The 25,734-nt window shown below is 39.6% G+C and overlaps 4 protein-coding genes and 1 long non-coding RNA gene across 9 annotated transcripts; 2 read left to right on the forward strand and 3 right to left on the reverse strand.

Moving 5' to 3' along the window:
- The first annotated feature begins 412 nt into the window (after positions 1–412).
- On the forward strand, positions 413–6,935 carry LOC116706105 (cytochrome P450 2K1). Its single transcript, XM_032542749.1, has 9 exons — positions 413–793; positions 953–1,115; positions 1,318–1,467; positions 2,235–2,395; positions 2,553–2,732; positions 4,874–5,015; positions 5,169–5,353; positions 6,078–6,219; positions 6,334–6,935. The coding sequence occupies exons 1-9, from the start codon at positions 587–589 to the stop codon at positions 6,525–6,527; spliced, it is 1,524 nt and encodes a 507-aa protein (XP_032398640.1). The 5' UTR covers positions 413–586; the 3' UTR covers positions 6,528–6,935.
- Positions 3,168–8,490, reverse strand: LOC116706159 (uncharacterized). The gene is made up of 2 exons (XR_004336162.1): positions 8,233–8,490; positions 3,168–3,319 (listed from the first exon to the last, which is right to left on the reverse strand). It is a non-coding gene; the product is annotated as an uncharacterized LOC116706159 (long non-coding RNA).
- A 539-nt stretch (positions 8,491–9,029) lies between these two features.
- LOC116706122 (uncharacterized) lies at positions 9,030–11,374 on the forward strand. Its single transcript, XM_032542767.1, has 3 exons — positions 9,030–9,367; positions 9,807–9,936; positions 10,042–11,374. The coding sequence occupies exons 1-3, from the start codon at positions 9,171–9,173 to the stop codon at positions 10,795–10,797; spliced, it is 1,083 nt and encodes a 360-aa protein (XP_032398658.1). The 5' UTR covers positions 9,030–9,170; the 3' UTR covers positions 10,798–11,374.
- LOC116706114 (uncharacterized) lies at positions 10,706–13,141 on the reverse strand. Its single transcript, XM_032542759.1, has 4 exons — positions 12,902–13,141; positions 12,330–12,524; positions 12,151–12,230; positions 10,706–12,029 (listed from the first exon to the last, which is right to left on the reverse strand). The coding sequence occupies exons 2-4, from the start codon at positions 12,453–12,455 to the stop codon at positions 11,060–11,062; spliced, it is 1,176 nt and encodes a 391-aa protein (XP_032398650.1). The 5' UTR covers positions 12,456–12,524; positions 12,902–13,141; the 3' UTR covers positions 10,706–11,059.
- Positions 13,142–15,654: 2,513 nt separating this feature from the next.
- LOC116706123 (uncharacterized) lies at positions 15,655–25,096 on the reverse strand. 5 transcript variants are annotated; one of them, XM_032542769.1, is made up of 8 exons: positions 24,914–25,096; positions 24,388–24,445; positions 23,467–23,781; positions 21,514–21,798; positions 21,201–21,314; positions 20,189–20,214; positions 19,219–19,290; positions 15,655–17,200 (listed from the first exon to the last, which is right to left on the reverse strand). In XM_032542769.1, the coding sequence occupies exons 1-8, from the start codon at positions 24,962–24,964 to the stop codon at positions 17,099–17,101; spliced, it is 1,023 nt and encodes a 340-aa protein (XP_032398660.1). In that variant the 5' UTR covers positions 24,965–25,096; the 3' UTR covers positions 15,655–17,098. The 5 variants fall into 5 exon arrangements, with proteins under 5 accessions (XP_032398660.1, XP_032398661.1, XP_032398662.1 ...); XM_032542770.1 differs by having other exon boundaries at positions 24,388–24,531; positions 24,861–25,028; XM_032542771.1 differs by having other exon boundaries at positions 24,388–24,531; positions 24,914–24,977.
- Positions 25,097–25,734: the final 638 nt, after the last annotated feature.

A 25,734-nucleotide genomic window follows, 5' to 3' on the forward strand; every position in this document is an offset into this window, starting at 1 on the left:
ACAAGACAAGTTCACGCAATTTTATTGCATAAAGTTGCAAAAACATCCCGCATAGTCCATTGCATGTTTTAAGAAAGCGTGCCGCATAATCAAGGATTTTTGCCTGAAACAATCACAAAAAAACTTTTCTGGAAAGACTGATAAAAGGCGGCTCATTTGGAATAATATTTAGAATATGGGTCCGGCATTGTCAGCCTTTTTTCTTACTCTCCACAAATTTAACCTTGAATTGGCCATGCTCTGCTGACTCTCTAACTATTGTTTTGTTTGTAGCAGCATCATTTTTATAAACAGTACAAGCGGGGGTTTTGAAATTTTGTATGGAGCAGCATCAGCAGCGGAAGGATAGCAAGAGTAACAAAAGTCCGCAAAGCTTTGATGTGCGTAGTGGGAACACGTCACTCCCACAAGAAAAACATCAATCACAGTACAGTAGGTAGTGGGACCAGTGCTGCAGTTTAGGGTTGGTTGTGAAATCCCTGTTAGCCAGAACACTCACAAAACTAAAAAGGCTCCAGGAGGAGAAATATTTTTTCAGTGAAATAGCAACTTTAGGACACTTTTTTTTTCTCCTTTTTTTTAAGTAATGGGGATTTTAGATCTCTTTCTCCAGTCCTCCAGCTCTATCTCCCTGTTGGGGGGTCTTGTTGTCCTGCTACTAGTCTACCTTGTCTCCTCCTCTAGCTTCAGCTCCAAGGAAGACAGAAAGGAGCCTCCAGGACCAAAACCATTTCCCCTAATAGGGAACCTGCTGCAGCTTGATCTCAAGAGACCCTACAACACATTATTGAAGGTGAGGAATCATTTGCTTTTCTTTTAGAGGGATTTGTTGTGAGTGTCCAGGCAGCAACACTTATTACTTCTTCATTCGCATTGCCTACTCTTAAAAATGTGTTTCTTTTACGGAAAAAAAAAAAAAAAAAACATCATGACATTGTGCCCCTGTTCTCAGCTTTCCAAGACATACGGATCAGTGTTCACTGTGTATTTGGGACCCCAAAAAGCAGTGGTCCTGGCTGGGTACAAGACGGTGAAAGAGGCACTTGTCAACTACGCTGAAGAGTTTGGTGAAAGAGACCCAATGTTAATAATGCAGGAATATACTGAAGGCCATGGTAAGGAAAGAGCTTTTTCAAAATCAATTTTCTCTGGTCAAAATATTTAAAGTGGTACATTTAAACAACTCTTTCTGGAGAAACTCTGGTTTTACAAATCTTTCAATTAAAATGTACTAATGGACAAAGAAGAATATCAGCTCTTATTGTCTTTTACCCATTCCGACTTTTTTTAAGTTTAAAAAAACTATTTTAATCTCAGGGGTTTTATGGTCCAATGGTGACTCGTGGAAGGAGATGAGGCGCTTTGCTTTGACTAACCTGAGAGACTTTGGGATGGGCAAGAAGGCGAGTGAGGACAAAATCATTGAGGAATGTGAACACCTCATTGAAGTGTTCAAGACATTTAAAGGTAAGTGACTTTTGACTACAGCACTATCAACTGTGTTTTGTCTTTTATGAACTTGACCACTGGCTTGACCTTTGTGAGTTGACTGTTAAACATTTTCAAGCGCTCAGAGATTGTGTAACGCAGGATACAGTTGCACAATGTTCTAAAGGTTTTATGAGACAAGAATACATACATTATCTAACAATCATTTCACAAATTTTGATAACGTGAGAGTGGATGGATAAGACAAGGAAAACAGAAAAAAGGTGAATTGTTTCAGGGTTGGTTCACGTAATTTAATCTTCCGGGAGAAGAACAGTGTTACAATTAATAATAGGGCTGGGCAATATATCGATATTATATCGATATCGTGATATGAGACTAGATATCGTCTTAGATTTTGGATATCATTATATCAGAATATGGCATACGTACTGTCTTTTCCTGGGTTTAAAGGCTGCATTACAGTAAAGGGATGTCATTTTCTGAACTTACAGGACTGTTGTAACTGTTCTATTATTTGCCTTTTTCCACTTAGTCATTATATCCATATTACTGATTATTATTTATCAAAAAAACTCATTGTGTAAATATTTTGTGAACAATATCGTTGCGTATCGTTAGAGCTAGTTGGTCAAAAATATCCTGATATTTGATTTTCTCTATATCGCCCAGCTCTAATTTATATTACCCACTTGATGAGAGGCTTTGTTCAATTATCACAAAATGGCACGTGACATATTTCCAACACTCGTGATTTGGATTGTTTCCTGTTTCCCTTGTTACAGGTGAATCTTTTGATACGACCCAACCAGTAAACTATGCGGTCTCTAATATTATCTGCTCCATTGTTTATGGCAGCAGATTTGAATATGATGATCCAGAGTTTACATCCCTGGTAGATCGAACAAACAGAAACATTCAACTTGGGGGCTCCCCGTCTGTACAGGTGACTTTTCCCGTTTATTCAGCTTAAACTGTTTTTAAGCATTGTGATTTTCAGATAAATAATACAAATGAATTGAATTGAATAAATTATGGGATTCTTCAATTGCATCTTGAATACTTTTTGTACATACTGATGAATGTATATTTTTTGTCAACAGCTGTATAACATGTTTCCATGGCTCGGTAAATGGTTTAGTGGGAAGAAGGAAATGGAGAAGATATTTGCTGCCAACAGGAAACAGAACTTAAAGCTGTTCAGTCGTTTGAAAGAGACCCTCAATCCACAGATGTGCAGAGGCTTTGTGGACGCCTTTCTGGTCCGAAAGCAAAATCTGGAGGTCGGGAAGCTTATCATCACCTTTTAGAATTGCTATTAACAAATAAGATATTTATATCTCACTTAACTTTTAATTCTGTGTTTTATTCTGCATTTTCTATCTGTTCTGTAACTTCTCTATTTTAACATGGGATAGCATTATTACCTCTACCACTTTCTTGCCATTACAATGTTATGGTATTTTAGTTATTTTGAAGACTTTAGTCAACTCGTGTTGGTGTTAAATTTGCTATATGAATACGGCTGGATCAAAGAAAATCAATTTGATTCCATATCGATTCAGAATCAATCCATTTCTGTATTGTAAATTTCTGGAAGACCTAAAAGTTCCATTGGTACCAACTCTATTAAGCTAGCTTGTCGGGAAGGGGGTTGCTCCAAAAAATAGGCTACATTTTAACAAGGTAAAACACTGGCATGGCCATTTTGAAAAGGGTTCCCTTTACCTCTCACCTCAAGATATCTGAATGAAATGTCACTTAATACTCACTGACAGTGAAGTCTGTAGAGCTGCACTTTATTCACTGATTGCAGGTCACAAATTGTTTTTTACTGCAGGAAGAATGGGCATTTGTTTTTGGGATAAGCCTGTGGACACATCAATAATGAGGAGGTGAAAAACATTGAGGAGGTGAAACATCATGATATTAAATCAGGGTTGTACCATTAAATTGCAATTTTATCAAAATCACAATATAAACTAGTGCGATATCCAAATTGCAGGGGGGCGCAATATTTGTTAAAAGGAAAAATGTGTATTAAACCATTTGAATATAAAGTATTGTGGTGTTGCAGAGACATCCCGGTCCACAAATCATATCCTGCAGACTTTTTTTTAAATATTTTTCAATATTTTTCAATGAGAATGATACAAAAATGATCATTCCCTCCAGTATTGTGAATCATATCGCAGTATCAGTCGAAAATAATCATAAAAAGATATTTTCGTAATATTGTGCAGCCCTATATTGAATCAATTTGACTTGTTGATAGAGTAATTGTAATCAAATTGTGACACCATAAAGATTCACACCCCTAGCCAACAGGGAGAAGGAATTAAGTACAATCAGAGGTGGGTAGAGTAGCCAAAAATTGTACTCAAGTAAAAGTACTGTTAATTTAGAATAATATGACTCAAGTAAAAGTAAAAGTAGTCATACAAATAATTACTTGAGTAAGAGTAAAAAAGTACTTGATGAAAAAACTACTCAAGTAGTGAGTAACTGTTGAGTAACGTCTGATTTATTTCTTAACACAAGCATCCATCAGACAGACAAAAATACAAAATAATCATATTTAGGCAAACTATTGTTCATCCAATCAATAAAATAAATTAAAATTAATTTATTAATTACAAAATAGCTTATTTGAGAGACTTGTCACATCAAATTAGGATGGATACTGCATGTGTAAAACATACTGTATGTAACCTAAAAGACAAACATCCACCTCTCCACAGCAGAAACTAAAACCACCGCTACGTCTCCTCAGGTTAGATGTTGAGTTGTTGAACGCTCACATGTCCGTTTGTTTTGGTCGACACTGAACGCCGCACAATGTAGCTGCTGTTTCGCACTTTTCCTAAAAGGTAAACATGCTTTCCCTATGAGGCGGGGGGGGGGGGGGGGGGATCCTCCTGGTTTGCGTTGCCTTGGCGACGTTTTGCTTCTGACGTCTTTGCTACGACTGTAAAGCTAACCTGTCGCGCTGCTGAAACGAGTATGGTCACATGACTGAACAACAACGTGTGATTGGTTAAGCACAGTCACGTGGTAGAGCCTTCAGCGGAAGACTCTCTCTCTCTCTGTCAAAATAAAACGTTAAAATGAGACGTACGCTGGGGTAAAAACAATGAGGCGTAGTAACGAGTAACGAGCTCATTGTAGCCTGATGTAGCGGAGTAAGAGTACAGTTTCTTCTTCACTAATCTACTCAAGTACAAGTAAAAGTATAGTGATTTAAAACTACTCCTAGAAGTACAATTTTTTCAAAAACTTACTCAAGTAAATGTAACGGAGTAAATGTAACTCGTTACTACCCACCTCTGAGTACAACCCACACCACCATCACTACTGCTACTACTACCTCAAACGTTTTGGATCAGATTTGTCTGTAACTGCTCCAATTTATCTTTATCTGTAGGAATCGGGGATTGACAACAGTTACTTCCACGAATGCAACCTTATGCACACAGTTCTTCATCTTTTTGGGGCTGGCACTGACACAACAGCAACTACTCTGAGATGGGGACTTCTGTTTATGGCCAAAAATCCAAAAATACAAGGTAAGAAACTTAAAGGTAGGGTTGGTAATGATGAAAAGCTAGCAAGATTTATTAGTAGCAAACAAAAGTTTAACAGAAGTTTAAATACTATCAATTTACCATTTAGTAATGACTGAATCGTCTTCATAAAAACAAAAAGGTCTCCTCTCTCAGACCAAGTCCAGGAGGAGCTGAGAAGGGAGATAGGAAGTCGTCAAGTGCAGGTTGAGGACAGGAAGAACCTGCCCTTCACCGACGCGGTCGTCCATGAGACACAGAGACTGGCCAGCATCCTCCCAACGGCAGTGGCTCACAAAACGAGCCAAGACATCACCTTCCAGGGTCACTTCATTAAGAAGGCAAGACTGAATAAAACACCTAGTTTACACTAATTTAACATGAACTTTTATAAAGCACCTTTGATTGACATTTTACAGAATGCTCTGTGGAAAAAAATACAATCACTTTCAGTGACATGTTTAAACAACCACAAATGCAATTACAGTTTCACAATGGATATTTAACCACCTCTCTATCACTTCACCAGCAGCTACCTCAGCTAAAACCACATGTATGCCTGGTCTGAAGTCTCCCTGAGGTGCACTAGGGTTGGACCACGTCCATTAAATTAGCAGTGGACGATGTTTACAGTAAAACGTCGTGAGGGACAATCAAATTGTCCAAAAAGCATGTTTTTTCAGGTGTATCTATTCCATTTTGAGTCAGCATCAGCCACTGCCTGTGCTCAGGAATACATGTCTGCAGACACATCTTCTGGCAGCCTTGTGGCCAGCCAGTGGGGCTGCTGTAGAACAAAGTTACCGCTCCGCCTTTTGTCAATTGCCATTCTTCAGGTAGACTACAGCATCACGACGGCAAACCTTCAACAAGCCAAACTAGCTTACAGCGCTAAAAAAAACACATTATTGTATGGGGGTCCCCAGCCCCAACTCCAGTGCTTACGGCTAAAACATTTATCAGATGTGTCATTTGGGACAGATGTTGAACCACTACTTTCTGTGTTAGGTGAATTGTTCCGTTCTCAGCAAGTAGGACACTTTTCAAATTTGGTATGTTCCACAGGGGACCACGGTATATCCTCTCTTAACATCTGTCCTACATGATGAGAGTGAGTGGGAGAGGCCACACAGCTTTTATCCTGCTCACTTCCTGGACAAAGACGGGAAGTTTGTCAAGAGGGACGCCTTCATGCCTTTTTCTGCAGGTTGGTGAATGTATTAAATTCACATATGTAAGTACAAGTGACAGTCATTTAACCATCACTTGTTCATTCACTTGCAGATGAGATGAACATTTTCCTTCGTTCTCTCTCTAACAGGTCGCAGGATTTGTCTCGGAGAGAGTCTGGCCAGGATGGAGCTCTTCATCTTCTTCACCACCCTCCTGCAGCACTTCCGTTTCACTCCTCCTCCTGGAGTTTCAGAGGATGAACTGGACCTGACTCCTCGTGTGGGCTTCATCCTCAACCCTTCACCCCATAAACTGTGTGCTGTTCCTGTATGTGAGCAGTAGGGCTTGAAAATGCAGCTCGGCCCGCTTTTTAGACTTCAACTAGGGCTGCACTATATTGGAAAAAACTGACATTGCAATATATTGTTTTCCTGTGATATATCTCTATAATCTATACTATAGACACATTTTTACAAGATGACATAAATAGCTCTATTTAGAAATATTAAATCATTCTCGAGTACTGCGGTGATTTAGCTACATCGATAAAAATAATGAACTTTTTTTATGTGAACCATCCTTTGTTGAACTTCAATACTTTACAAACACCAAAGCAAGTAAGTGCTGTGACTACTCTTCTGAAGTGATTTTGGAGAAGGAAATAAGTAGGGCTGCATGATATTGACTTAAAATCACGATTAATTGCACATTCTGCATTGATAACGATAAATTAATGAGTTGCTCAGCTGACTCGGACTTAGTGTGTGAGTGTGTATACATACATACATACATACATACATACACACAATACACATTTTTGGTTATGGCAAGCCGCAAAATCATGCCGTGGTCAACTGAGGAGGTAAAGACATTTTTGTGTCTAATTGCAAATGAGCGGATCCAGCAAGATCCAGCGAAAGCTAGAAAGGGCAACAAGGAACGAGAAGGTCTACCAAGAGGAGAGAGAGACAGGAGAGACCGAAAGATTAGCGACGTCAGGCAAATATCCTGGAAATGCACTTACGTTCATCAGGACTACTACATCAGCAGCTAAACTCTGTTTATGAAAATGTGGCATTAGTGATAAAGCACACTGCTCTCTTTTTCACAAATGGACTACCAACAAGAAGGAATATTGAATTAAACGCTTCCAAATTATCTTGCATGTTTTCTTTTGTTTAAATTCCAATAGCACAGCACAAAATTACTGCTTACGTGTTACGTGCCAATCTTGGAAAAACTAGTTCCAGGTCCAATGCATGTGGCACCAATGAACTGCCCATAAACTAGATTATTCCATTCCCTTTGGAAATTTTAAAGATTAACTACTTTACCGTCAAGATTAACCTTTAACCTCAGTTATTCACTTAACCTTTGTACTCTACTCTTTTTTTCAGGTCCAAATAAAATAAAAAAAAAATGAGTGAAAGAGCAAAGTTTTGCAAAAGCTAGAGCAGAAAAACGTGCTAAAGAAATCCAACGACAATCATTAGATCTGAGAAGTTAGTTTAGTTAGTTCTGATGCTCATATTGATGGGAGTGGTGCCCAAAACTGCTTGGGTGCTACACATATGGCTTACATTCTGAACTTTAGCCCAGTGAGGAGAAGCCTGGCACTGTGCCAACATCTGCTTATTTGAGGGCATACAGGGCAGAGCAATAATGTGCAGTTTCCATCAATAAGCACAAGCCCAATGTCTGGACTTGTGGTTGTAAACGTGATAAAATGCAAGTTTCACCACTAATGACAAAGCCCCACTGCTGATAATGAGCATGTATTAAGCTAGTACCTAACAAAGCCGTGTTTTGATACAAAAACACGTTAAAAATTGCTAATCACACTAGCAGCAAAAACTGCGTCACAGTGCTTCAGCGCGTGGCTCCAACATTTTCCAACGAAAGCAAAAAGCTGATTTACTTCACCAAAATGTCACAACATAACTTACAACACTGAGTTTACCCACAATTGACAACTTTTAGTAGTTATGCATACAGCCAGTACGCGAATTTGCGTAAAAAACTACAACAGCGACACCACTGGACTCACCGTTGAAGCCGCAAACGACGCGTCTCGGTCGGGATCTTCTGTCGCGAGCTGTCGGTCCATAGACGGTTATTATACAGTCGGTCCCTCCGGAAGGCCAGCCGCGTTTTAACGTTACGTGCATGGATGTATCTTTAGTTTTCTCGGTTGAATATACTTTTCCATTAAGACACCTTCTTATAGTCATAATTACCAAACATTAGCCTACTATTTGTCTGATCTAATGCTAGCTCCAAATATTTCTCTGTGCCCTGCGTTTAATCCCTGACCTCGCGGGTCATCCTTAATCTCGCAGTTATGTGCGAGATTTAAAGGCTGACCGTTTTCCTCCTAAATAGGCTCTATGCACAAACGCTGCTGACGTATTTCCGGTAAATCTCAGTCAGCGTCTTTACTTCCGCATAGAGCGTTCTATAGTGAAAAGTGTACTAACGGCAAAGCTTTAATAACATTCACACAGGATTTATAATTAGGTATCTATAGTATTATTATCATATAGTATCTATAGTATTATTTATAATATAGGATCTATAGTATTACGTTACATATTCAATATTTAGTGAGGCTTCCAGGAAATATAAATATAAATTCAACGGCCGGCAAGACAGTACTTCGGCTGAACATTGTTGTGTCCCGTTATGTGAGGCCTCGTCAAAGTTTAATTCTATACTGAGTTTCCACACTTTCCTGTGGACGAAGAACACGCAGAAAGTGGATTCACAACATTCGACGTGAGAGATTAACATCACATCTCATACAAGGGTCTGCAGGTCACTTAAAAGTGATGACTGATTGAGCCCTCGACCCCTAAAGGGCGTCGCTTGCTGCCAAAGGGAGCTGCACCAACCTTATTCCAGTGGAACGACTACTCCGTGGCTGAACCGAGGCGCTCCGGGGTATGGCAAAGACGGGACACTCAAGTGGATGAGGTTCCTGAGCCAATGAATGTTCATTATCTGGAGCATGATTATTGTTTAGTCCCAGAACCCGGGGCAGTTGATAATGCACTGGACAAGACCGAAGATCTCGAAAAAAAGGTGGACCGACTAATGAGACAGGTGGAGGAGCTGTCAGTCCGTCAAAGATTTTGTTTGGGGCGATTTGCTGCTTCCGACGATGATATAAGGTTCTACACTAGGTACGTTTTTAAAATATTTGTATGTGTGCATACATGTATATATATATGTGTGTGTGTGTGCGTTTATATATACACGTGTGTGTGCGTGTGTGCGCATAAACACGGTTGTGTGTAGGCTATATATATATATATATATATATATTATATATATATATACACAAACAAACAGTTTTTAACATTATGTACAGTGATATTGAGTAAATAAAAAAACGTATACATGTTTGTGTGTAGGATATATATATATACATAATATATATATATATATACATAATATATATATATATATAATGCGATATTATATATATATATATATATATATATATAATGCGATATGTATATATATATATATATATATATATATATATATATATATATACAAGTATGTATGTACATGTGTGTGTGTGTACATGTAAATAAACATGTCTTACATCTCATTTAGGTTCATGACTTACAGGCATTTAATGAGTTTCTGGAAACTCATTGAACCTGCATCCCACAAAATGATTCGTGTCACCAGAGCAAGAGCAACTACAATGAGGAGTGAAGCTGAAACAAGAGACAGTACATGGGTAAATAAAAAATAGCAAGAAAAAAAATAAATAACTTTGCATTTTCAGTGAAAGCTCAGTCAACACATTATATGTACATAATTGCAAACCTTGTTATTTTTATAGGGTCAGTCCCTGCAGCCCATTGATGAGTTCTTCCTCTTCATGATCCACCTCTCAGTTGGCCAAACACAGCGGGATCTGTCCCACAGATTCAACATTCATCAGTCTACAGTTAGCCGAATTATTACAACCTGGGCCAATTTTTTGTACACCATTCTTGGCTCTGTTCGCATATGGATGTCTGAGGAGGAAGTCAAAGCGCATCTACCCAATGAGTTCCGGGACTACCCAGACACACAAGTGGTGATTGACTGCACGGAACTGCGTTGCCAAACTCCATCCTCTCTCCTGCTTCAAAGTGAAGTCTTCTCCAATTACAAGTCCCACTGCACGTTCAAGGGGTTAATCGGCATGGCACCACATGGTGTGGTCACCTTTGTGTCTTCCCTGTATGCAGGATCTGTCAGTGACAAGGAGCTTTTTAAGCAGTCTGGGATTGTGTCTCTGTTGAAACCTGGGATGGCAATAATGGTCGACAAAGGTTTTCTTGTTGATGAGTGTGTGCCATGCAAAGTCTACAGACCTGCTTTCCTGTCAAAAAGGAAACAGCTGACGGCTGATGAGGTAAAGAAGACACAGTCCATTGCTCGGCTGAGGGTCCACGTCGAGCGTCTCATCCGCAGGGTGAAGGAACACAAGCTGTTCGACACAGAAATCCCTCTTTCCATCACAGGGAGCATCAACCAGCTGTACACTGTTGCTTGCCTCCTTGTAAATTACCAGAATGGCCCCTTAGTAAAAGCATGGGCAAAGGATTAAAGACAAGATAACTTTGTTTGGGGATTGATGAATTTGCATTTATTTTTGTCCAAATAGAAATATTGTAAATATAAATAACTTTGTACAGTAGCACTGCAGGAAAGTAAACATGTAAATATAAATAACATTATACAGTTGTTCCACTGCAGGAATGTAAACATGTAAATATAAATAACTTTGTTACAGTCTTTAACATTATGTACAGTGATGTTGAGTAAATAAAAAAAACTTTGATACAATGTTAAATGATTATTTGTCTTTTTTACATCTGTAGGTATCTTGGCAGGTAAAAGTAAAGAAAGAAATGGTCAGCTTTCTCTCGAATGATCTGAAACATTCTGGTGTCTTTGTATATGCGCTGGATCATCATGTCATCCTGTGCATAAACAACAAAATCACACCAGTCCAATCCTGAGATCAGCATTTGTCCTTGAACTTGCCAAAAGTATGCATGCTGTTGTTTCAGTTCTGGTGTGCCATTGTGAAATTTAAGGTAAGGACAGTCCACGTAACTTTTGACATTGGGACATTTTATCTCCAAAAGTCCAAAAACATGGTGCTCTTTAGGGTCAAAAATAATCCCATCAGGAGAGGCCCCCAGCCAAGGTGCATCGGGGTGAATTAAGAACCCACAAGTGTGGTAGTTCACCTCTCGCAGCAGGCAGTATTCCTCAATTGCAGCAGATTCCATTTCAAGCCCTCTCTTCATATCTGCTGTCTGGCGAGTTCCTTTGTAGATTCTTTCAGCCAGATGTTCAGCCGAGCTCTGTCCACGCACATGACAAACCTCCCTAAAACGTGACGCTGTTACCCGGGGTTTTCGGACCGAGTGCCAAGCATGTGATGCACTCTGTTCTTTGGTGGCATGCTCTATTTTGTGAGCCATATCTAAGGTTACTGCCAGTGACGTCATGTGTGGTTGTCCATGTTTGCTATGGACAAACAAGCAAACAGATGTGTCAAGGCTGTAACCAACTAGTGGCAGAGGTGGCGGTGGTGGGGCATCTTGATGGTGAGTAATGTTGCATGTTGTTGCAGCTGGCTGCTGGTATGACAGCACACTTCCATACTGAACTTTACCAAAGGCAGAATCCACCAAAGAATCCTCATGTGACATCCTGATAGTGGTGACTGGAGGAGCTACAGTACTGGCGTAGTCCTTATATGCCTCTGCTACTTGGAGGACTGAGAGGTCAGGCAGCTCACTGGTGACACCCTTGTAAAGGGTACTCCTGAAATGAAAAGAAAAGTTTTAAACAAAAAGCACTTTTTTCTAGATTTTATTCTGTCTAATCTTTCATATTTTTAATTTTAAACTACATTCATCTTTAGTATGAAATGTTTGCGTTGTACCTTAAACCCTCAGCAAGCTTCCTCTCTTTGGGTCTTGCAGACAAAACCACCATTTTATTGACAGGACCTGGCTTGACTCCCTATATATAAAAAAAATGCTCATTGTATTTATTAGTTTATTGCATTTCCAGTAGTTATATTTTTATATATTTTGTATTAGCAAATTCATTTAGAATTACCATTGTTCTAGGTTTATGCCAGCTCTGCTCCGTTTCAGTACAGCTGTGAACTGGAGGAACTGCACTGATGCCAAGCTGTGAGTAGTGGGCTGTTTGGTAGAGTAGTGCAACAATGTGGTTGCACATTGCTGTCCCAGCAACACAAGAACAACTACTCTGTGACAGTGTTACAGGACGAGAGTCTTTTAATACAATCTGTAAAAACAATTAAATTGTTAATGTTATTTGTAAATAGATTCTAAATAATTTAAAACACTTATGAACCCATATTTTCATTTAGAGATCAGCTGTCTTTTATGTCCTCCTACTCTTAATCTATGGGGCTTCTCTGACTTCCTCATCGACCTGAAACATGTCGCCCTCACGCTGATCTCTCCTGACAACTGATCTTTACTGGAAACTAAGAAATTACTCAGTCAGTAACAATCATATTGCACAATTTGTATGCAACAGTTAGATCGCATAAACAAGCAATTTTCAAATATACGTCAGAAACGGAGACAACAATTTTAGAAACCGATTAGCTAACTTTGGTCCAATTTAGCATGATATGAGAAAATAACGTTACTCACCCTCAACGTTGTCAATGTAGCTTGAAATATATAATTTAAATCCCTTCTCTTTCTTGCTCTTAGGTGTAACAGCAAACTGCCTCACAATGGTGTTAACATCATTCACGTTAACCTTAGGCAGTTCTTGTAAACAGCGGGTGTAGTTCGCCATTATCTCCACAGAAACACGGCTGTAAACACGGCTTTCAGCGCAGCACCGGAAGTGAATGAGCGGGCTGAGACAAACCCGGAAGCGATTGTGCATAGAGCCTATTAGGATGCTACATCCACAAATAAAGTAGGCCTATGCCCCAAAAGATGTTTTTTTTTGTTTTTGTATAATCTCAAATGTAAACATGAATGCAATATATATATTTTCTTTTTTATTAGAAAATGTTTTTAGATAAAGGGGTGCTACGTGGCCCAAGTGATGCCCGAATAAACGCACACTCTCAGAATGCATTTGTCAATATCCTACACACTATTTTGAAACATGATGTGTTGAATGGGTTAATAAATGTGTTTTTAAATTATATATTTCACACAACTGACCAACACAGACAAAATATTTCAAAATATTGTCCAATCAAGTGCGTATACATTATGTGTTATTTTTAACACACCTGTCCTGAGAGTGTGGGCGAACAGACAAGACAGTGTGACAGGTAACCAACAAGCTCAAATCCAATCTTGAATTGTATTTATGTATTCCTACTCTTCAATATTTTAGACTTTGTGTATTTCAGTTTATATCTTGCTTCATTTTATTCCCTTTTCTGCTTGTTTATTGGTAGTTGTGTGGTTTTTTGTGTGTGTGGGTGTGTGTGTGTGTGTGTGTTGTGTGTGTGTGTGTGTGTGTGTGTGTGTGTGTGTGTGTGTGTGTGTGTGTGTGTGTGTGTCTCCGATCCTGACCTGATTTGGGTTGGTCTGTGGGGTGCAGGGACATGCTGGTCACTGACATGCTGTTGCACAATTATGCCTTATTTGTCGCTGCCAAGTCACCTTGATGCCATCATATCATTGTGAAATGCAAATAAAAATAGAGATTAATTGGGACCCCAAGTCAAGGGCAGAGAAGGGCCATTCTTACAAAATAGAAGTAGCCCAACAAACAACACAGCAGATAACCAGAATGACATGGATGCTGCATTTGGATCAGATTGACCTGCTGTGCTGTTACCAGTTGTTGACATAAGCCTTGTCTTAGGTCAGCTGAGGACATCTGAGACAGACATGTTTCTTTTAGACTCATACTAAATCAATGTATGCACCATGGAAATATTCAACAGGCATCCATCCATCCATCCATCCATCCATCCATCCAGGGGACCCCAAACTTCCCTTGTTCGACAGTCACTCATCCTCAAATAATAAACTAAGAAAAACAATGTCAAGGTTCCATGTGTAAAAACTAGGGCTAGACTCTGGCTAACGCTTTTATTATGCACTGATTAACAACAGTTATGGAGAACAAACTGCACCACTTCTGCAGTGTCATGTTGCGTTGGTCTTCTTTATGTTATGATATTGGCCTACTGTAAGTCACTGAAACCCACAGATACACATAGAATATTTTTTTAACTTAGTAATTGATGAAGATCACCATAATGTTTTGAATATGAACATGCAGGTCTAAGGCTATGTAAGAGCCAATTAGTGCTCTTGGCCTAAATAGCAAGTAATCTTTGGTTCATCATTTGCTACCCGATCAATCAGACAGTTTTTGACCATGACACACACACACACACACACACACACACACACACACACACACACACACACACACACACACACACACACACACACACACACTACAGGCCACAAGAAGAAAGAGTGAAGAAACAACAAAGCAAGGGCGTAGGTTTTGTTTCATCAGCACATTATTTTGAGTGTCAAACACTTCATTTCCTGTGTTTGAAATTGTTGGGAAACAGTATGTTTACAGGTAAGAATGATATATACATATTTTGAGCCCCCTTTATTGAAGAGTGCGTTGTCTTTCATATTGTTAAAGAGGACAAATCTACCTCTTCTAAATGTTAGGGGGGGTTGCTTATCTGCTGCATCCGCACTGAAATCTACACCCATACAATGAAGAGTTAAGAAAAATAAATGAAAGCAATGTTTTTTATTGCAAATACAACTTGGACTTTTATTGATCAAACAAGGTAAAAGTGGGTCAATTACACAACCCGTTGTACAGCACCTCAGGGGCTAAAAGCTGGGGCTTAGCCTCTACAGACTACATGAATAAAACAGACTTAACCTTTGTGTTGACTCCGGGTCAAATTTGACAAGTTTTTTAATATCAGAAATGTTGGTTTTGTGCAACCAAATTGACCAAAAATAACATGCATGCAATGATGTACGTTATATGGATACCGTTCTTCACAGGTAAAATGAATTATTACTTCCAATGAATTTAGGGTGTTTTATTTAATTCTATAGCATGGAGCAGTATCACACTCATTTTCTGACTAGAATCTGAGTATGACAACGTCACGCTATGGTAACATAACTTTGGCTAACGGTAGGAGGACCGTAATAAAGATGAACGTCTCTGTGAGTCGATTTCCATACATTAGTTTAGAAGCTGTGATTGACTCGAAACACTTGTTTTAGAAACTGGGATTGTCAGTTAACAAGCTGAAACATGCAACAGTGCAGGTATGACCCTTCAAAAATGATGCAGCGTTGATCTCTTTCTTCAGCTGTCTGTGAGCAAGATTCAGACGAGTTCAGGCTTGAAGCTCAAAGATGAGACGGGAAGAAACGCTGTGGAGTGAGTCTGACTTTTATTTGATGAAATTTACTGACAAGCTAAACACTGCAGACAACATCAATTTAAAACAGCAGTGCTAATGTAATATGACACAAAACTACAACATAAGAAAATAAGAAAATAAAACCACATAATAACATGACAACATAATAAAATAAAACTGTCAAAATGACATTAAACAGTAAATTCATGCCCCATACAATGATAAATCCCATCTTTGGATGCCACATTGTGTCCACAAATTAAAATATTAGTTGCAGAAAGTACGTAAATTACAATTACTTTTTGTTACAACGCTGAAAATCTGGACTTACATATTTAAAAAACTGAAACACAATAAGGACTGTAATGCTCGGCAGCCTTTCCTCTTTGTCAAAATCATCTGTTTTGTAACAACAAAGTTGTAATCTATAGCAATATAAACTTCTGTTTGTGATAAGGAACAACCAAGCGGCCAATTCTGTTTATTGAGCTTTGTTTTTAAAAATCATAAATCAGCTACGTAATAGAACACCAAGTCGGACCAACAGTGTGCAGTATAATACAACAATTATCTTAATGCTAAGCAAAGCCATCCATCCATCCATCCATCCATCCACTTATCCGGGGTTGCCATGGGAGCAGCAGCTCCAACAGGGGACCCCAAACTTCCCTTTACGACCCACATCAGCCAACTCTGACTAGGGGATCCCGAGGCGTTCCCAGGCCAGGGTGGACATACTGTATAATCTCTCCACCTCGGGGGTCTTCCCCGAGGCCAGTGACGGACTGGTAATCTGGAATTTCGGCAGATACCAGAGGGGCCGCGGGCCCTTGTGGGCCGCTTGGGTCAGCCGGCCAATCAGAGAGCCGCATGACTGTCACAGCCATGCTGCCCCTTAATTGTAATCGGTGGACCATATCATTTCTCTCGGCCCCCTTTTAGGCACAAATAAAAAAATTCTTTGGCCAACTTTGGAAGTAGGGAGCTATACTGTTGATAAAAAAAGGAATCAAGGCATCAAGCGACACAAGGGGGGAGGGGCGAAGAAAAAATGAGAGAAACATAAGAGAGTACTGGAGGCTGATGGTAAAAAATGCTGCAAACTGACTGATTTCTTCATTTTTGTACTGTATGCATTGGGGTTGTGCATTGATATGTCTAGGTTTGGGTGCAGTAGTTTATAGCATGGGAGTTTACATTCACCATCACTGGGGTTATCAAAAGTGTGTGTTCTTTTCGTGCGTCAAAAGTTCTATATGCAAGTTGCAGATCCCCCACCAAAATGAGAAATCCCAGTCCGTCACTGCCCGAGGCCTAATACCAGCTGGACGAGGGGGCATCCTTACCAGGTGCTCAGCAAAGCCAGCACAACACAAACTAGATTAAAAACAAAGCACAAAACTAGCTGTCCTCTTCTGAACAGGTCATTGTGAGAAGCTGCATTTCCTCTGATTTATTTCAGGTTTCTGACATTGCTGTAGAGATTGCTGGGATCCTCATTTGCTTCTGTCTTCTGACATTTGACTGTACAATACATCACCTTCTCCTCTTTGACCTGTATGACACAAACCGGAGGGTTTACATGATTCACGCTAGTAACTACAAATTATCTATACTTACGAAACCTTATGGTGAGCTCTCTATTTTCTGAGTACCAAGGGCCCCCATGTGAGGGCCCAAAAAGATGCTAGAATTAATGGCTGTGGATGCGGAGAGGGGCCCATAGAAAATGCATTTCTACAGGACCCAGAACCCCCCTGTTCACCACTAACATCAACTCATTGCCTCTACCATCTGAGACCAGCGTTATTTTTTTTAACCAGGGCAGCAGGTCAGATTACATTATGTTCTTGCATAATTGCAAAACAGTTCTCCAATGTTTTCTCAGTTAGTTTTTTAAAATGATATCAGATTAGTGAACAGACTGAGCCTTAAGAACATTGGATGAATGGTTGCTGACAATGGGCCTTGTAGATATTGCATTAGATCAGCCCCCCCCCCCCCCCCCCCCCCCCCCCCCCCCCCCCCCCCCCCACACACACCACACACACACACACACACCACACACACACACAACACACACCACACACACACACACATACTCAGATCAGCTGGTATTCTGTCTATAATTGAGTGGGGTGGAAATTTGTAAGTGAGCCCAACTTTTGACTGGTATGTATGTGTGGACATACTTTTGGCCGTATAGTGTCATCAGTATGGTAAATACATTCCGTAATTGCACTGCAAGCTAATTTGAGATTAAAGGAGCAGTGTGTAGGATTTAGAGGCATCTAGTGGGGAAGTTGCAGATTGCAACCAACAGATTACCTCTCTCTCCCTTGCCAAGTGTGAAGAAGAATCTAGGATTTGTCTCTAGTAAAAACGCCAGTGGTATGGAATTAAATACATGGATAGTAAAGTACTTAACTACAATTTTGAAGTACAAGTAGTTCCATTTTATGCTAATTTATACTTCTACTTCACAAAATGTCAGATGGAAGATTTTGATTAATACAAAATATAGTTAATAAATAACAGCAAGGGCTGAAATTTTGAACTTATCAAACACTTAATTTACTGCATTCTAGGGAATTTTCTGCATCAATTTATGGTGTAAATGTCTTTATTTATGTAAAGGAAAGTATAATATTGGGGGGGGGGGGGGGTGCTGGAAGCTATAGCGGTGCACTGTGGCGGGCTTCAGGGAAAGAGGACCTGTTCCCTATGCAGATATAAAGGGCTCATTCTCAGCTTACAAAAGGCTATTCACTAATAAAAACATAATGAATAGAAGGGTTTCCCTTAGCTTAGGCACAGCACCCGAGCAGTTTTAGGTACCACCTAAACCTGGGGTGTCAAACTCTTTTTAGTTCCTGGGCCACGTACCCCTAATTTCATCAGTAAACACTCCAGAAAAATCAGAAACTGTATCTGCCACTGAGTTTCTTGTCAGCTTGATGTTGGATATGGAATTGAAATTAATTACTTCTCAATTTTCACACTTTTGCAAAGGGATCCAGTGGGCCTGATTGAAGCCTTTGGTGGGCCAATTCTGGTCCACGGGCCGTATGTTTGACACTTGTGATCTAAACCGTGTGACTGTAAAATCAATGTAAGGATCAAAACCAACTAAATAACTCTTCTAAGATGGAATGAATGAATGTTTCTCCAGTGGACTACTTAGCCAGTTTGTCTTTAAGCTTTTTGAGTGTATTTATGTTTTATCTGCTGGAGCTTTTCCAACATTTAAGCAGTCCAGGGCTCCAAAATTACGTAAAATTGCATTTTTTTTTCTTGAGGGAGGACCCCTAAATCCCCTCCAAATACATGCACCTACAAACCCAAGAAAAACACTGGAATATTGTATTCCATTTCTACCAACAGATATCCCTAAATCCTACAGTCTGCTCCTTTAAACCATTACAGAAGTAGAAAATCAATCATAGCTGAATGAATAGAATAGAGTGATACACCTTTATTCTATTCATTTATAGCTGAATGAGTAGAATAGAGTGATACACCTTTATTCTATTCATTTATACTGTAGCTGAATGAGTAGAATGTGTCACTCACCTTTTTGCCAGTAGAGGCCTGCTGATTAGCATGGTTCACAGTGACATAGGTCAGATTGCTCTCTGGCTCGTCCTGAGAACAGACAACACAGTGAAAAAAAAATACTTAGCTTTGCCTTCACATCTGCTTTTATTGGTCCATTACTGTAAAACAAAAACTCCCTCTCCAGGTTAATTTAGGTGAGCTGTTGCATCGCAGGTTCTAAGCAGAAAGGCCCAGAGACTCTAAATCTGTCCTGTCAGGTAGTTCTCATCCCTTACAGGCTGAACTTCAGATGTTGCCATCTGGATCACGCTTTAAACTCCCAAACCTCAGAACAAACAGATAGAAACACTCCTTCGTACCTGTAGCCGTTCTACTTTTTAATTCTATAAAGAATCGTAGATCATTTAATGACTGCCAAGGTGCTCTTGAGCAAGGCCCCGAACCCCCAACTACTCTGGCATTTCTCCATTTAGTGCATGTATAGGTAGTGAGCATTCAGGCCTGTGTGTAATGTGTGCAATAACAGAGTGAAAACATTGTAATTTCCCCTTGCGGGATTAATGAAAGTATACATCATCATTATAATAATTATAACTATAATTATAATAATAATTATATTATTATTATTATTATTATTATCTTGTTGTTGTAATACAGCTTTTGGCCTCCAGTGGCAGCAGTGAGCAGAGTTATTTATCGTTGCCATGTGTCATTTTTGGATTTTACATTAACTATTACATTGCTCATCGATGTAGATATTGCATTAAAGATCATTCCCCCCCCCCCCCCACCCAACACACACACACACACACACACACAGATCAGCTGGTATTCTGTCTATAATGGAGTGGGATGGGAATTTGTCAGTGAACCCAAACTTTTGACCGGTAGTGTATATTCAAGAAATCAAAATGGAAATGTCTGTAAAGTTGCCCAATCATATTTTCTTCTGTGATTGTGTCATATAAAAATACGTTTTACTCACAGGGTGTTGAGTTGGTTTCGGAAAATCTGGAACAAAGAAGTAAATTTCAAAGATTAGTCTTCAAATTTAACTACGTACAGTAAACACATCATTGTATTCACACTGAGGAAATGAAAACACTTTGATTGGCGGGCGGATGTCTACTGACATTGGGTCACCTCGGACACCTCACACATTTCTCTGGTTTGAGATTTTAAAATAGGAAAAGTGTCTTGTCTTGTCACATGATTACGTCACTTCATAACGTTCCCATGGCAACAGGGGACAAAATGGCTGCTCTTGTATGAAGTAAACGCAACATTTTTCATCTTTCTACTAAGATATTTGTGACTTTTGCGAGGATTATGAAATCATGCAAGCCCCGCATTATTTTGTGTGGAAATCATGCTGCAAAAGTGCTGCGTATTTGAAAAAATGATTATGCATTGAATTTTGCGATTACATAATTGCATTTTTCTGGAGGGACTGGTTATACAAGCTAATTTACATCTTTAGTCCCTTTGGCAGGTTGATGCCAGATAGCAAGTTTCTACACAATAAATCAACAGTTTAGGAGTACGATAAACACTCAAACAAACTTAATATGGTTGTGGAATCAAAATTTAAAATGTTTATGTTTTCTTTTGTAACCTTTTTGTCAGTCTTTCCCAATTAATTTGATATTTTAGTCAATTTCTTTTTACGTTTTGTAGTTTTTTTCCATCATTTTTGTCACTTTTTTCAACGTTCTATTATCACATTTTTCTTCGTATGCTATAAAATTGAATAAAACAATCAAATTCAATGAAAGCAGTGAACCGGGTCCCAGGCCAGGTTAAATTAATTCCAGATGACAGGGGCCGTCTCACAGAAAAATGAATGAAAAATGATTCTTCCATCTGACATTCCTGGGCTCAGTGTGACCGCTCATCACAATCCAGGTCTCTGATCACGTTATGCAACTTTAGCTCAGGACGCGTTGTTGTTCAGATATCATAAATCATATCTTATGTGTATGCCATGATTCACTGACCCTCTGTCACGTTGGCTCTCTTCCTGTATATGATGAGCCCAGCGATGACGACCAGCACTACCACCGCCCCGACCACCCCCCCGATGATGATGTAGATCTGATTAGGAGGAGGATCTGTGGTCAGAGGACGGTTTACCAAAGAAAAGACAAAGAAAAATAATTCATAACAAAATGTGCAATTCACACGTTTGACAATGTGACCTCTCTTCTTAAAACACACAGACTCATTTCCTGATGAAAAGCAATTTACAGGATTTGCATGTAAATAATCAGAGTTTTGGGACATATTTTGATATTATTTATTGATTCCTACCAAGTGTGTAGTCGGCCTCTATCTTTACACTGTTCTGCTCATCAACAAACTGGCAGGTGTACTTCCTGTTGCGGCCACTCTGACGCTTCACAGTCAGAAAGGAGACACAGGCCGTCTGTGGGAGGACCCTGTACCCATCACCTTCACCAAGCAGCTCAGCTCCGGTCTCATCCACCCAGCGGATGTTGTTCTCTCGACAAGGAACGTCTCTTACTTTAAACAGAGAGCACTTCAATGTGATGTCATCATCCCTGTTTGGATCAGCGCCTGGTTGAGACGGAGAGACTGAGAGAAAACAAGTGATGGGAAATGGATTGCATTTATTTATATTGCACTTTTCTAGTTGTAATAACCTGATAACATCAGTTATTTTGGATTTGTTTCTCATTTTAAATATGTGAGTTATTAATAAGATGCACAACTTTTATTTGGTTAATGTCAAAGTGCATTCCACTTATTGAGACAAATAAGTATTATCATTCTGGGCAGATATTTTCAGTTAATGTTAATGACGTTTCAAGGTTTGATTAGTACAGCGAAACAGTTTACTTTAGAGATGACCTGTGAGAGTTTGATTTCCGGTTGGCTTGGGTGGTATCACAAGAAGAAGAGGGAAAATAAACACACGAGGGTGTAGAGTAGAGCAAAGTCAAGCAGAGAGTGGGAGTCCATGCATACAGCCTAGCTTGTTAATGTGTAATTTAAATACATGGGACTGTGAACTGTTTTCCTTATTGCGCGTGTTAGTCGGCATTGTTTACTGCCGGTCAAGTGTGGTTTTGTTGGACTTAAGCGGCTAGCTAAGCTATAAAAAAAATAAAATAAACGCCAGTTAGCTTAGCTATAAAAAAAGCCGCCAGCGCTGGAGAGTCGACTGCCGCATTCTTTGCCTGCATGCACGGAGCGGAGTGGAGACTGGCTGGAAGAGGTTTTGGAGGTCAACGCGGAAGTGTTGCTAAGGTGGTGTTGCTACGGTGGTGTTGCTACGGAGGTGTTGCTACGGTGGTGTTGCTACGGTGGTGTTGCTACGGTGGTGTTGCTACGGAGGTGTTGCTACGGAGGTGTTACTACGGAGGTGTTGCTACGGAGGGTTTGCTGTTCTCGCTGTTCTCACTCTACACACAACATTGGAGGTAGGCCCATTGATGGCCTCGCTTTTCTTTTCTTCATGAGCTCCAACTTTAAGCGCGCCAACGAAACTTAATGCAAGCTTGCTAAAAAAACAAACTAAACCAAAGAGTGCACTCAGGTTAAAATAGTAACGACTAAACGGCCCGGGTCTATCTGTTTACTGTTTTATTTTCATATTGGGGATGTCTCTGTACTAATGTGAACTAAATTCTGCATTCAGTGGAAAAAAATATCAAAAAGAGATACTGTGTTGGTGTTGTTTATGAATTTAATGTAAAACTGAATGGGTTAATATGGAGTATTAAGTTCATCTCATTTGAGGTTATTAAACCAGGATTGTTCCCCTAGCCTCTCATTAATAGCTAAAGTCATAACGAGAGTCATATCTTACCCCAGACAGATTTATTATACACTTTCACCATTTTTACCAAGCATGTAGTACACAAGTGTAACATTGTGAGGGCTACATAAAGTGTTATTCATATTATGAGCCTTTGGTGAGAGGGTTACATAGTCTTAAACACTCAGAGCACTTTCCACACCACAGTCCCCATTCACACATCCCTCCTGGGCCTGAGAACTGCTGACTCAGCATAAACATGTTTCATCTTACAGTCAGCGACTTCACTACCAGATCTGGACAAGTTTCTTTTCTATGTTTCTATTCTTTGTTTTCCTGAGTTAAAAACAGTGTGAAGGTGGACTGAACCAAATGGAATCAAACCTTTCAGAAAAGAGTTCAGCTGGAAGGAGGCTGAGCTCGGTACATATGTCCCAAAAGTAGAATTTTACTTTTGAGATTTATATGGGAATGATACTCACTTGTCAGAACACTTAGATATGTATTTACATCAGTGTTAGTGTCCCCCCCCTGCCGACAGAAGTAAAGACCAGCATCCTCAGCAGTGACGTTGTTAATGACCAGAGAGCAGTCAGTGGTCACACTCAGCCTGGCAGCTCGGGCAGAGCTCTCTATAACTTCTCCATTCCTGACCTCAGTGATTGCCTGACCTCCATCTTTGTAGTAAAACCATTCAACGATGGAGCATGTTGGGGGAGAGGATGATTCAGAGGTACAGGACAGAACAGCATCTTGTCCAGATCTCTTATTGAGAAAGAGATCTCTTCCACTGTTACCTGATGGAAAGAAAAGAACACAAGTTCTGTAAGATATGACACATACAAGTATTTGCATGGAGACAGTCATTTTCATTTATGTCTCAGTTAATTAGTGAATCATAGGCTCTTTTGAGAAATATATACAGCTGTTATTTACAACTGTACTGCTGCTATTAAAATTGTAAGAAAAGCTCCAACAATAAGCAGAGGTTGAGATCAAATTAAATTTGCACGTCTGATGTTATTGTCTTTATGTCTTTCGTTACTCTGTGCACTAACTGCATCAATTCATTATGTAAATACATAATTATTCATATCACATGGGTAAAAACATGAATATTCATATTGCATTGGTGGATTTTAAAGAAGAAACCACAACAGATAGAGAGCAGGTAGTGGACAAGCTTTTCTGTCCTCCACACCTGGACATATTGAACCCAATTTACATTTCAGAATCTATCTAAAAGAATAAACTCATGACTCATAATTTCAATCCTGTTTTTTACTCACACATCCATTTTACAGTTTTTATCAAAGTGGCCTCTAACACAGAAAAATAGCGGCTTGTTTCTCACATTTCTGTTAAACTATGATTAACATTTAGATAAGAAATCAGATGTTTACCTTGAAAGTGGAGGACAAAAAGAAGGATTAATTCCAGGAGACGTTTGGCGTCCATTCTCTGTCAGCAGACAAGACATTGTGTGAGTTTTGTCTCCTCTGCTGCTGATCTGTATGCAACCGTTTCCTCTTTGTGGTCAACTGGAGCTAATTTAGAAAGAAATGATTTGAGCAATAGTCTCACCCACCAACCAGTCTGTTGTAAGCCCCAGAGAGTTAAAATTACGTCACTTCTGTGTGCGTTTTAAGGAGAAATTGCACAAACTTACAGAGAAATTCCTTTTATGGTAGGATGATTGTGCATTTTGGTATCATCTAAAGGATCTATTTGCTTTCTATTAGTCTAAGATGTTAAATAAATCCTGGTTTATATGACACTAGCTGTGTTTCCACTGAAATTAAACTTGTATTTCTATTGATCAAATGATCCATTGAGCATTCCCTCAGTGTACCGAGTAATGGAAAATGTTATTTACATGTAATTTTCATTCTGTCATTTCAGTGGTGATCAAAAGAGGAAGTAACATACAACAACAGCATTACAACAAGAACTCCTCCTCTCTTTTCTCAGTGTGTACATCCTCGCCTCCTCTCGCGTCTTAGCCCCCCCCCCCCTCCAGCTCAGATTGGAGCAGAGGAGGCGAGGACGAGACACCAGGATGCAGGAACAGGCAATGAGGCAACAGGCCTTCAGCGAAGTGAGACATCCGTGTTTCAGAGCCGCCTTTTTCTAGCAACATCCAGTAAATATGACAGCTGATAGTTTGTCTGTTTCAGCTGTGTCACGCCTCTTTTATACGTCACAGGTGCTGAAAATACTTCTGCAAAAGATACAGCTGTGCAACGGCTGGGTTTTATTAAAGGATAATAACTCCCCCACCAAAATTTGAGTGTCAGACACTTGTGTTTTTGTTTTTTATGCAACAGTTTGTGTAGCAGAGGTAGACTTTATATTTCTGTTACAGTTTTCCATCACATTGTTTTTAGATTTTCGACCGCAAATGAAGGCAGAGAAAGACAGAAAGAAAAGAGATGTGGTTAAGATGGTATGTTCCACTAGAGGGGGGTCTGAAATTGTTGGGAAACATACATTTACAGGTAAGAAGGATATGTATTTATGTATATATATATATATATATATATATATATATATGTATATATGTTTTGAGAAACATGAGTGGTTATTTTTAAACTCTTTTGGGAATGGGTTACAGGAGCAGGTCTAGAAGGGGGGCGGGGGGCACCTGCCCCCCCAGAAAAATGATTTCTAGAGTGGGCTAGAGTGCTGTCAATCTGTCAATTGTGATTTCCATTGGATCAGAGTACTGTCACTTGGTTGCCTGTTCTGCC

This window comes from Etheostoma spectabile, chromosome 18, assembly GCF_008692095.1.
Source record: "Etheostoma spectabile isolate EspeVRDwgs_2016 chromosome 18, UIUC_Espe_1.0, whole genome shotgun sequence".
Classification (NCBI taxonomy): domain Eukaryota; kingdom Metazoa; phylum Chordata; class Actinopteri; order Perciformes; family Percidae; genus Etheostoma; species Etheostoma spectabile.

Excerpts from the sequence above, each read along its gene's own strand:
- LOC116706105 (XM_032542749.1), top strand. The coding sequence starts at position 587 with ATGGGGATTTTAGATCTCTTTCTCCAGTCCTCCAGCTCTATCTCCCTG. Across the intron at positions 1,468-2,234 it reads AGTGTTCAAGACATTTAAAG|GTGAATCTTTTGATACGACC; the intron begins GTAAGTGACTTT and ends CCCTTGTTACAG. Across the intron at positions 6,220-6,333 it reads CTTCATGCCTTTTTCTGCAG|GTCGCAGGATTTGTCTCGGA; the intron begins GTTGGTGAATGT and ends TCTCTCTAACAG.
- LOC116706122 (XM_032542767.1), top strand. The coding sequence starts at position 9,171 with ATGAATGTTCATTATCTGGAGCATGATTATTGTTTAGTCCCAGAACCC. Across the intron at positions 9,368-9,806 it reads GATATAAGGTTCTACACTAG|GTTCATGACTTACAGGCATT; the intron begins GTACGTTTTTAA and ends CATCTCATTTAG. Across the intron at positions 9,937-10,041 it reads AAACAAGAGACAGTACATGG|GGTCAGTCCCTGCAGCCCAT; the intron begins GTAAATAAAAAA and ends TTATTTTTATAG.
- LOC116706114 (XM_032542759.1), bottom strand. The coding sequence starts at position 12,455 with ATGTGCAACCACATTGTTGCACTACTCTACCAAACAGCCCACTACTCA. Across the intron at positions 12,231-12,329 it reads GGCATAAACCTAGAACAATG|GGAGTCAAGCCAGGTCCTGT; the intron begins GTAATTCTAAAT and ends TTTTATATATAG. Across the intron at positions 12,030-12,150 it reads AAGCTTGCTGAGGGTTTAAG|GAGTACCCTTTACAAGGGTG; the intron begins GTACAACGCAAA and ends TTTTCATTTCAG.
- LOC116706123 (XM_032542769.1), bottom strand. The coding sequence starts at position 24,964 with ATGTACACACTGAGAAAAGAGAGGAGGAGTTCTTGTTGTAATGCTGTT. Across the intron at positions 21,315-21,513 it reads AGAGGCCGACTACACACTTG|ATCCTCCTCCTAATCAGATC; the intron begins GTAGGAATCAAT and ends CTCTGACCACAG. Across the intron at positions 19,291-20,188 it reads CGAAACCAACTCAACACCCT|GACGAGCCAGAGAGCAATCT; the intron begins GTGAGTAAAACG and ends GTCTGTTCTCAG.